Source organism: Nannobrachium achirus, assembly GCF_963921795.1.
Source record: "Nannobrachium achirus genome assembly, chromosome: 2".
Classification (NCBI taxonomy): domain Eukaryota; kingdom Metazoa; phylum Chordata; class Actinopteri; order Myctophiformes; family Myctophidae; genus Nannobrachium; species Nannobrachium achirus.
Window position 1 is genome coordinate 59,484,231 of NC_137811.1, and position 12,952 is coordinate 59,497,182.

The window sequence follows — 12,952 nt, forward strand, 5'->3', positions numbered from 1 at the left end:
TGAGGATACTTGCCCAAATTCCAGAGCATCAACATAAAGTTCCTTTTTATGGATGGATTTTGGAGAAGAAAAATACTTTTATATATTGAACATAGATGATTATTCTAAAGGGTTTAAACCACACTAGGGGACTTAGGGAAAGGGTCTTTAATTTGATTGTTTTTGTCCGTTTTTTCTTTATTTTTTCTTTATTTTATTTTTTTCCTTTCTGAACGGGCCTGTTAACAGTTCTCCCCATGTTTATGTAAGCATGGCGAGGATTGACAGACACACTCACTCAATAGCATCCCTTTGCCAACAAAGGGCATTTTGGTGCAGCTGAAAAGGCTTGGGATGACATAAAGACAGAACATGAACATTCAATCTGAGTGTCACCTGTATAAAAATGTAATATGAGCCAATATTTATTTTGGTGTAGCCCCTTTAAATCCTACAACTTTAATGAAATGAAATCCCAACATTTATTCTCCCTAAAGTTCCTCCAAATTAAAGTGCATTCCTGACTTTCGACCACTTTAAAACCTGCCCATTGGGTGTATTAGCTTCTGTCTAGAAGGTGGTCTAGAAAGTCGATATTTCCAAAACATCAATAGAAGCCTATTATTTGATATACCACTGCTCAACCACCTCCATCCCACAGCCCCCAAACGCTCATTTATTTGACCTATTACATGGAGCTCAGCCCTACAATGTTCTCGTCTGGGTATGAGTCTGCCTTCTCTCCTTATAAGGCCAATGAGATCTGTGGCTTTATTACTGAGAAATAAGAATAATAACACAGCTACGAGCTAACACACAGGAATGTCTGAAAAGATGTATATTTAGTACCGCTGTGCTATTCACTGAAGAGACACACGCGCACGGGCATACGCAAGTGAAGAATTACATACACACGTCCATAAAATTAAACACTTAAAGTACAGTACAAGCACACACACATACACACAAAGCACACTTTAACAAATGTGCACATAGACAAACATACTCTCACTCTCTCTCTCTCTCTCTCTCTCTCACACACACACACCACAGCCACACACACACACACACACACACACACACACACACACACACACACACACACAGAATCATCCACAGGTACCAACATAAACATTAACACACCAAACCACACTGTCCTGAATTCAATCACAGAATGACACCAACATACAGTGGAATCACAGGTTTGCACACACTTTCTCGCACAGACAGACACAAAATCACACACAGTAATGCATACAATCACTGTCAGAACACACAATTTAGCATAGATACACACACACATGCACACACACAGACACATCGTCGGTTGTGTTGATTAGTGAGGATGCGATGTTTTATCACACACGCACAACTACTGTATTGTCTTTTCATACCTCAGTCATCGCTCCTCTTTTCTCTCTGCCTCATCCTTATTATCGGTCTCTCTCTATGGATCTGTTTCCTTCTCTCTCCCACTGTTAACTCATTTGCTGCCATTTTAACATTGCACTGTATGGCTTTACTGCCATTTTGTATAATGAATATTTTTTTTTATATTTAGATTTTTCCTAAATTCTGTGTTTGCACGACCATGTCATACATTACTGGAAATGGAAGAGGACAAGCTGTAGTTTCACGAAAAAAATATAATCTTGCATTTACGATGTACCATTCTATAGTTATAGCCATTTCAAAAACCTTGTTTTTTGATTTTCCGAGCTTGAAAATCAAATGAAAAGGAGTTATTTAAGTTTTTGTGAATGTTCTCTTTTCAAGGAAATAACTCACTTGATATCTGTCTTTATGGCTTCAGGCACTTATCAGATGAGTGTACTAGTGTAATAAGTGTAATTGTGTATAACTGGAATTGTGTAATAGTGCTGTAATAGGCCACATCTTGCCCTTAGGGCGTCTTACTTCACACAAAGAGAAATACGCTTTTTATATTGGACTGGCCCACGATGGTCTGCAGTACCTCCTCACACACACATGCACACACACGCACACGCACACGCACACACACACACACACACACACACACACACACACACACACACACACACACACACACACACACACACACACACACACACTCACACTAACTATACTGTAGGCTATACACATACATGTACATAATAGCAGATCTATATATATATATATATATATATAAATATATATTGCTAAGCAGGTGGGAATGGTACCCCCTCCAACTGTATTATGTTACCCATTTTCAAATGTTTTTATTTTATTTGTGACACTTGCTTTGGCGAGTACAAACCACTTGCGTTTTCTCATGTCAATAAAGCTCCACCGAATTGAATCTGTTGGGATCCGTTAGTGTGCAGTTGCAGTGGCGTCAGTTCAGAAAAAGGTAAGGTATGGCAACATGACATGTTGCCATACCTTAGCAACAGGCACAATGAAAAGTACATTTTATTATTTCCCCCTGTAGCCAAGGCATGGCAGCTGCATACCCCTGCCATACCCAATTGACGCCCCTGTACAGTTGCCATATGTAGTTGCTGATCAGGTCCGTTTCTATACCGGATGCGGAAACGTTTATGTATGTGATTGTGTAAATAACCGGATATTAGAACGGATCACAAGCATAGAGTTATTGATCACATCAAGAAGAACGCATTACAACATTACAATGCTGTGTGCGATACACATGCTGCAGCTGATCACACTCAGGGGGAGATGCAGGAGCGCCACGATGGATCGATATTCACTTTCTTTTCAGTCTGCACGTTGCGTGCAGGGAACGGGACACCGACACGGGAAGCACAGAAACTTTGGATGAAAACAAAGGAACTTACTTTCAATGAATCGCCGCGATTGCTTACTCCACTGTTCCCGGTGGGATCCATCTGTTAGCGTGCAGACACGGAGAAGACAAGGCTAACGCTCGACGAGGATGTCTTATAAGTTTTACCGACGCGAATAGAGATGTTGTTTGTGGTCAAATCAGCCTCCGGACACGACATGGTTGCTTGACCAGGAGTCCAGGACACGGGGGGACATATACTCTGCCGCGAGCAGTGCCTTGTGATCGGAATGTAGTCGAGGGGACCCCCGCTGACGTGAGGTGAGGTGCAGATGTGTTATCTATTTGTTGTGATGGTTTATTTTGGTTCAGGCAGTCATGAGGCAGAGATGCTTCCAACTCTCTCTAGTTGGCTGCAAATCTGGACAATAGTGTGGTGTGTGGGGTTATGAAGCTGTGGGTTGTGGAGGCCATTAGCAGATTATGGCTTTTGAAGTGAAAATGTCACGGGATTTTGTTTGATTTATGAAGAACGGTCTCATCGAGCTGAACTGTTTAGTTGTTGCTATAGGCTAGGCTGGCTAGCCTCCGCTTGGGGGGCTTCCTACATGGTGCCATTCAGATTGACTTCTGGCAACACTTCCATTGTAGGGCAAGGGCATTGGTGTTGGAATGGGGGTGTGTGTGAATGGATGCATGTTGGATTGAGGGAAAAAAAAAAAAAAAAAAAAAAGAGCCTGGAAAAAAAAGACGCATTCTGTGTGCTGGAGGCTGCAGCGGTTGCCAGCACTGTTCCTTCTCTGTTGATTTTATTGAGATTTATACATTTATTACACTCTTGTTTTCAAACACACTCACTTTGATGTGTGATATTTTGGTTTCCTTATAAGATAGAAGGCTAAAACTTTTTGAGGAGCTGTGGGAGAGTCTAATTTAGCATTACATAATTTAAAAGCACATTGGCGGGATTCACGGGCGTGGCAGGGACGGACAGCGGGATTTTTACGGGATTCACGGCCATCGCAGCAAATGAGTTAATAAACTCATTCCCTGCTTTTTTTTTTTTTTTTTTTTTTAAAGCCTAGGGAGCCAAAGACGTCTTTTTCAGTGTTTCTGTTATCTGTTTTACACTAGATGGCGTTTTCTGTTTTACGCTAGATGGCGTTCTTCGCTAACATACAAGTCAACATTTGACCTTCAGTGACTCATTGAAACAGGAAAACGCATTCTGACCCTTCCAACAATCTGCTGACTCCTTAAAGATGTGATGACACGCCCCGAAAATGTACATTATGAGACAGAAGGTCACGTGGTCTTTCTACAAACGGTCTGAAATGGGGGCGGGACCGTTTATCACAATTCGCATTCTCACTGCAGTCAGCGCTCGGTGGCTAGATTCAGAATGCACGCTAAACTCCACCCCCGCCTAGCGACAGACAGTAGAGTACAGTTTGTACAGTAGAAGCACTGCGTGACGTCATCAACAATATTAGCCAAACATAATAGCCTGATATAGCTTTTTTCTGCATGTCATCACACCTTTAAGGCCTAAACGATGCAACCCGAATGTTGTCCAGTAAAAGTGATTAAAGGTGTCTCCACACCAAACGGCCTACAAGAAACTCTTTCCAACTCCTGGCAGACTGGCAGTCGGTGGCATTTAGTAAGCACAAACTCTAGTCTGCAGAAATAACATTGTTTTTGCATAGATCTCCGTCTGCCTGGTCTGTTGCCAGGTCTGCTCATTATAAGCGACTTTAGGTCTTCCTGTAAAGTAGCTTGTAAATATTCATAGTTGTGGGTTGCTTAGCTGATGTAATAGGGCTAAAGTGGTAAAAATGGTAGCTTCTTTTGGGCTTGTTTTCATAAACCAGTTTGCTTGTTTCACTCACAAAATGTGTCAGATGGGGCAACACACTTCAGCCTTGTTAGCAAACAAACGGTGCGATGGGGTGATTTCTCTCTCCATAGCACTATTACTAGCTTGCTTTGGAGTTGATTAGTATAGAAAATTGAGAGTTGAGATTGTGAATATGCTATTTAGTTAAAATGTGCGACAGGAATATGTCTCTGGCTTATTTAGGCTTGGTTTTGCAGCAGTAGCAAACTAATTCTATTCTACAACTCCCTCAATTCACCAACGGCCAAGGGCGACTCAACAAAACTGGGCAAGTCCAGTCTTCCAGTTTTCCGTCGATACTGGTCGATAGCGTTCCCGACCCGCTGCCGAAAACCTGCCGATGAGCTCCCTGTCAGCAACAGACGCTTTCCGCCGCCGATTCGTGGCCGAATCGCTTTGGTTAAAAGCCAGCTTAAGAATTTTGAGTTGAATAAGTCTCACTAGTCTCACTTTTATATCCCTTGATGGATGTGTATTTATTTTTAATTTCTCCCTCTCTCTCTCTTTCTCTCTGTCTCTCTCCCTCTCTCTCTCCCAGTGTGAGTCTAATGAAGAGTAAACTGGATCCAGAAGGTCTGGGCGTAATCCTACTCAGTCCGTTCCTGCTAGAGTTCTTCCCTGATCAGGTAACGTATGGGTGTGTGTGTCATGTGGTGACCATGAATGAGGTCACTGCAGGTGGACTTCTCATATGTACACACATTACATAACCGATTGCTATCCATACTGCATATTAACACACACACATCACATCCCAAATTCTAGTATTCATATAGCATATTAACACACACGCATACACACATTCATATTGTACGCAACCTTGGTTGTTCTATTACCCATATTACATTATAGATGGGTAGATAGACCTTTATTGATGCCATAAGGGAAATTCAGTTGTCATAGCAGCACCGTAGAATCAAACACAGGACAGTCACAGAAAGGGAAATAAGAAAAAAAGTTGTTAATGTTATGGATTAACATTAACAAACATTTGTCCTCTTTGGACCACAATGGAAATAAGCTCTCGATTGTACAGAAATAAATGCCAAAAACCGAAGTAGATTGAGACCCTTCCTTGACTTACCGCAGTTCAGATATCCCAGAAATTGCATTGGTTTATACTGTAAATGTAGTCAAAGTAAACATGAACATGAACAACCTATAGTTGTATGGAGAACATATTTGCAGTAAATCCACAGTGGACAGTGATGAATATGATCTATAAATGTTATACATTTACAGTATCTTAGAATATGTGTTGTCATATACAGTATATGGACAGTAAATCTACAGTGAGTATAATAAGGAATATACAATGTATCCCCAGTGGAAAAACCTTTTATAGAGGTTTGCTGCAGCGGGCCTCTATTTCAGAACCCAGTGGAAAAATAATCAACGCACATGTACAGCAAACACACACATCACATCATCAATTCTGTAACCCACACAGCCCATATCACTACTAACACGAGCACACACACACACACACACACACACACACAAGCTTGTATTTCTCACACACAGTATTTTTCTATCAAATCAATGGTTTTGATGCCAACAGCATTCCTGTGTGTGTGCACGCGTGTGCATGTGTGTGGTACATCATGTTGGAGGAAGGGAGGGGTTGAGAACAGAATACTGGCTTTAAGAACAAGGATCAGAGAGAGAGAGAGAGAGAGAGAGAGAGATAGAGACAAAGTAAGAGAAATGGAGTGAGAGAAAAAGACAGGAATGTGAGCAGGGGTGTCACTCCAAATTCTGGGCCCTGGGTACAAGGATTCGAATTCACTGCGGGCCCCCCATGAATGTACTTCATAGGGGGAGGGGTTTAATCCATTTAGACTGGGAACACATTATTTTGTGCTTTAACTCTTGAAAAATAGGAGATCTACAAGCTCACAGCGCGGCACCGAGTGCAGCGCTGCGAGCTTGTAGATCTGCTATTTTTTTTAAATCTTGAAAATTTGTGTCTTTGAATATTTCAAATCCTTCTAAGGTTTTTTGAAAACCCTATGTTTCTATGTCAGTGGTGCTCAAACATTTTCACGTGAGGGACCCCCAAAATGATATGTATTTGGCCAAAGACCCCCATCTCAAAATATTTTGTTCGAGGGACCCCCCAGAAGCAAAATTTGAGTACAAATGTTCACTTAAAAAATACATGTATTCAAAGATTTACACACATTTTCACGACTTTTCAAAAATAGCAGATCTACAAGCATGCAGCGCGCTGTGAGCTTGTATATCTGCTATTTTTCAATAGCTAAAGTATAAAATAATTCCAGGCCCCTCTACCTTGCCCCCCCCCCCCTTGTGTGACGCCCCTGAATGTCAGAGAGCTTGGCTAAACGGAGAGAGAGCGAGGCGGCAGTGAGACAGAACAAGAGAGATGAATAGCAACGGAAGGAGATAGAGAGAGGGAGGAGAGGAGGAGAGGGAGAGATGAAGAGAGAGAGAGCGAGAGAGTGGAAGTGTGTTAAAGTGATCAGGGCTTTAGGGACTCAACAGTGGAGTGACCCTCAGCCTCAGCCACAACGATATTATACTACCATTACACACACACACACACACACACACACACACACAAACACATGCGCACACACACACATACTCAGACACATGTGGGACTGGGCTTAGGGTTAGGGTTTCACATACATGCACATAAGCACAAGTAATGAGACATTCTCTCGCTCGCTCGCTCGCTCTCTCTCTCTCTCTCTCTCACACTCTCTCTCTCACACACACACACTCACACACACACACACACACACACACACACACACACACACACACACTTAACAAACACACGCACACTAGCATAGGTCTTGGCTCACTGTCATCGTTCAAACGTTTTTGTAACATCGGCTGTTTTAGAGAATTGAGGGGTTAGAGTTAACTTACACACACACACACACTCAGTATAAAACATGTACACTCACACACTTAACACGTATCAAACACAATCTCACACACACACACACACACACACACACACACACACACACACTTAAATGCAAGCCTGTGGGATTAATGTAGTGTTTTGGGTTGCAGGCTGAGGTATGTTGGTTTAACTGTCTGTCCAAGAATGTAAGACTGTGTGGTTTTACCTCTGCCTTTGTCAAAGATGTTAGCTTGCGCGTGCGCACACACACACACACACACACACACACACACACACACACACAGTTAGCAGAGGTGCACTGACGGTCTATTTAAAGTGTGTCCTGTCATGTCAATTACTACTGCAATAGACAACTTTTATTTACATTATGTTCATGACTGTATTGTTCTATACATCCTTATGTGTAATAACTTACTTCTAATGTGTTTTTGTTTTATTTTGTGAATATGTTTGCCTATTTCTTTATTGTCCTTGCAGTGTATTTAGTTTGTAAACAATGTTGTGATGTATAAATAGAATAGAATTCCTTATTCAAATGTGTGTGTGTTTCAGGACTCTGGGATTCCAGACTCGTTTCCTGTCTACCACTATAATGGTCTCAAACAGTCCAACCACAACGAGAAGGTAATCCTGTTTTTCCTCTGGTCTCCTCTCTCTTGCTCTACATCTCTGCCCTTTATTCCTTGTTTCTCCATACTTTCTGTCTCTCACTCTGGCTCTCTCACTCAAGCAGTCATATGTACATGCAGTGTATAACACCAGTGTAAACAGAATAGCTATCAATCATTCAATCTGCAGCATATCTGTTAATCCATCCATCCAGACGAGCAGTGTTGTTTGTGTTTTCACATGTAATTGTCCATCTATCTGTCACATTGTGTCTGTAATGTAAATCCACACAGACACTTGACATTTTACACAGGCTGAACTGTTGAAGAGGAATGCCGCAACAAACACCACACACCACATTAACACATGGACCCATGTGTGTCGTTACACACACACACACACACACACACACACACACACACACACACACACACACACACACAGCACGCGCGCGCGCACACACACACACACACACACACACACACACACACACACACACACACACACACACACACACACACACACACACACACACACACACACACAAAACAGCAGCAAGGCACCTATTAGCTACTGATAGCATTTCCATTCCCATACCTGAAGTTCCAGATGAGAATATCAGACGTGCTGACAGGACAGGACTGCAGCAGTGTGTGTGTGTACTTGTGTGTGTAGGATGGAGGGGGGCATTCCTGCATTCACAGGTAGTCCTGTGGAAAAAATGAAGTACTTTAAAGACTGCTGTGCATGCGTGCGCGACTGCGCGTGTGTATGTGTGTCTCATCCGTGTGTATCAAAACAACATCCCGGTTCCAAAAATGGAACAAGGGCTGAGCGCTTGTTTTCAGTGGAGATGACGGAGGCGCGCCAGCGTTATATTATAAACTCAATCTGATCTAGCTATAACAACAATCATGACATAGGCTATTTATTATAATCACTAATTCACTATGAAGTGTCTTTAATTATACCGGTAATTAAAGTAAAAATAGTTAAATAACAAGGACAAATTGTTCTGCCCACAACCTTATCAAACCAAAATGCCTAAACTACTGTAGATTTAGGTCTATTATAACTATGATAATGGTTCTTGTAAGTCCCAATTATTAAGTAGAATACTTGACCTTATAAATATAGAATGTTTATAATGTGTTATGATTATTTATTGTGTTATATGTTATGAAACATCGCATGTAGGCCTATTATATTACCTATAACCTATACACGAGTGAGCTCTCGGCACTTCCGCGCGGTCCAGGCGAACACAGCGGAGCGCTCCCTACCTCCGGTTCAGCCAATCACAAGCTTCCACTGCTGGAAGCGGGATGTTGTTTTGATACACGCGTCTCACCCATGCAAACCTCCATTCAGTTGCATCTGACCTCTAACTCCTCTCTAGAGGAAGTGAGTGACAGACACGGGTTCCGACAAAACAGCTGGCATAAGACTTTACCTGTGTTCAATTGTTCAAACCATCCTGACGTACTTATGTGTTGTGTCTTCGGTCAGGTCCAGGTTGTACAACCTTGACTTATTATTTAGTCCAGTCCAATGATTCTCAACCCAACTAGTTGCACATTGGAACCACTTGCATCTACGTACTTGCAATCACAACCCAAAACTGCACTGACCTGCAACAGGTCAATTCATGCAATTTCTTGCGACTGTTTTGCATGTTGCAACTGGTTGCTTTGCGAATCATCGGTGTGAACTGGGATTTAGTTGCGTGTGAATCTCACACACCAACAATTGAGAAGCTCACAATGCGTTGCTGCGTGATGCGTTGTGAGATTGTCAATCTGCTATTTTCTGTGCGTGACACCAGCATGCGACTAAATATAAATCAGGTAAGAGGGGACAACAGTGATCTGGGTTTTAATGTCTCTGTGTTCAGGTCCAGTACATAGAGGGGATCCTGGGTTTAATGTCTCTGTGTCTGTGTTCAGGTCCAGTACGTAGAGGGGACAGCAGTGATCCTGGGTTTCGAGGACCCCGTGCTGAGGACAGATGACACTCCTGTCAAACGCTGTCTTCAGACCAAGTGGCCGTACATTGAACTGCTGTGGAGCACCCAGCACTCGCCCTCACTCAACTAACACTACACACTAAGCCTGTTGGGGGTTTGTGTGTGTGTGTGTGTGTGTGTGTGTGTGAGTGAGTGACAGAGTGGTGGGGTGTATGAGTTAAACTGAGAATTTGACAAAAGGTTTGAAACTGTGTGCGTGTGTGTGTGTGTATGCAAACCCCCCAGTCCCCCACCCACCCCCAACCCTACGCTGCAGACCAGCTCTCTTAATAGGTCAGCAGGTGTCAAAAGACTGAGACAAACACACACACACTACTACACTCTTGGGACATTGTGAGGAACACATAAACACACATAAAGGATCGTTCTGAGAAACACAAACACACACAGGTGACGGAGGCAGTTTACAAGTTCACCGGACAAGTTTGGGAGACATTCTCCTTCTCACTTACTCACTCACTGCAAACCTCTGAGACTCACACACACACACACACACACACACACACACACACACACACACACACACACACACACACACGCAAACGAGCACTCATGGTTAACATTCTTTGGTTCTTGTCTGTCTGTATGGCAGGCACATCTTGGAATGGAACATGCATGGTTCTTAATAAAGTGACAATGTATTAAAGCAGCGATTCTCAACCTGTGGGCTGTGAGGAATGAAGATATTGTAAGTGGGCCCCCAAATAATTGGCAAAACACGAAGATTGTATTGATAAATATTTAAAAGTAATTTAACAAAAATGTTATATTTTATTCTGTATCTTTCTGATCCAAGCCAGAACACAATAGATTGATGTTTAAAAATAATCATGCCCTGAAGATCCTCACGGCTCACCCATCTGACCATGTCAGATTGGTGGTCTGCCAAGGGCTTTTCGAGATTTTCAATTGGGCCCGGATCCAGAAAAGGTTGGGAACCCCTGTATCCTGCTGTACCCAGAGCAATGGCATTGGTCACAACCGGGGACCTTCCACTTGCATGTCTGTCCACATGTTACAATGCTGCAAATAGAGTTCTCTACTCTGGTGGTTTTCAAACCTTTTCATTTCAAGGACCACCTTAACTCTGAGAACCTACAAATTACAGGTCCATTTGGAAACCCCCTCAATAAACCCTGAGGTGGGGTCCCTGAACCCCACTTTGAGAACCACCGCTCTACTCCCAAAAAAGTCAAATAGCCAATCTACATCGACACGTTGTGAGCTTGTAGGTCAGCAGCTATTTGAACTATTTCAAATGTTTTTCAAAATGTAAAAAAAAAAAGGCAAAGAAGTTAAGGCATTGATGGAAATAGGTATATATTCAGATGGGAGTCTGTGGCCAAATGCATTTCATTTTGGGGTACCTTGACATGGAAAAGGTTTGAGAACCACTGACCGTACATTAATCACCACAGTATTTCCTCTTCATTTAATTGTTGAGCTGGTGCAGGAACAAGTGGCTTTTGAGGACAAGCCGGGTTTGAATGTAAGTCAGTCACATGTTGAGTGAACTGTACTGCTATACAGGACTGGGGACAACGCTGACCAAAGCTGTCTATGGGGACAACAGCACACACATACATACACTCATAGAGATGCACTCGCATACAGTCACAAAAGGACATACACACAGGGTTACACATGGATGTGTACACACACACCCCTACCTATTGGTGTGCATACAAACCACACAGACATGCATAGAGGCCAACACATATACAAACCTGATTTAGTTGCACGTCTGTGTTACATGCTGGAAATAGCCTATGTGCTCACAATGGGCCACCGATGCACCAACGTGCTGTGAGCTTGTAAATCGGCAATCTTCGGCGCACCACTTTGGCAAGCTACTAAGAATAAATGAAGCGATGCAGTTCCATGTGTTTACAGTAAAGGGACCAACCTGCAGGCAGAGAAACAGTTCATCCCAACAAGTTCCAGTTTACAGGATGCCATATGTGTGCATGGTACATGCGCGAGTGTGTTTATGCGCTATATGTGTCACAACAGGATGTGACCAATGTCCTCATGTATTTATTACCACACTCCCGATGTTCTGTAATTAAAACCTGTTCTTTTTTTGTTGAAATGGAAGCGGCAGTGTTTTATTGTGCGTGAGTGTTGTTTCAGGTTGTAGGTCGCCGACTCTGCGATCCCACTGACCATAAATACGTTGTGAGATTTGACCCCACCCTCGAACCCACCACCGCCTCATGTTGCACCATCAGTAGCTAAACAACAAAGGCTTGTTTTTCATGCCTGCTCTTCACTACATCACTCATACATGCACTCACATATCGTTGCTGTCGGTTGGAAATGTTCAAAACCGTTACTATCACTATTGACTTGCTCACCGTTCATATTCACTTGTATTGATTTTCATTCATTTTTGTGTAACACTCTTGTTTGATGGAGTGAGGCTTTAATTTACGGGAGAAGTTGAAATATGGAGAGGTTTCGAGCTGACGAAAACGATATCTCACAAACACACAAAACGTATACGATTTCGTTCAACCCGTCCTCAGAGACTGTAAATCATTAGTTCAGTGCATCTAGCAAGACGGTAACGGTGTCTAATTCATTCTCTGTAAACAGCCACAAAACATTTGTCTCTCCACAGACACAGTCAGAGTCCTGTGTTGTCAACTTAAGCCTGATTTATACTCTGTAGTGCAACGGTATCGCTTGCCAAATAGAACTGATCTACAAGCTTAACATAGCTTTTTGAGATCAACTACTTTTGGCCAGCGGCACCACTGTGAAATG

The 12,952-nt window shown here is 42.6% G+C and overlaps 1 protein-coding gene across 2 annotated transcripts in view; it reads left to right on the plus strand.

Moving 5' to 3' along the window:
- LOC308305618 (ubiquitin carboxyl-terminal hydrolase MINDY-3-like) overlaps positions 1 to 12,192 on the plus strand; it is an 80,761-nt gene extending 68,569 nt beyond the window's left edge. For both annotated transcript variants that reach the window (XM_080750437.1, XM_080750438.1), the window contains 3 exons: positions 5,185 to 5,272; positions 8,101 to 8,172; positions 10,104 to 12,192. In XM_080750437.1, coding sequence (XP_080606563.1) covers positions 5,185 to 5,272; positions 8,101 to 8,172; positions 10,104 to 10,253 — 310 coding nt within the window. In that variant the 3' untranslated portion in view covers positions 10,254 to 12,192. The remainder of the gene's footprint in view (positions 1 to 5,184; positions 5,273 to 8,100; positions 8,173 to 10,103) is intronic.
- The last annotated feature ends 760 nt before the right edge of the window (positions 12,193 to 12,952 follow it).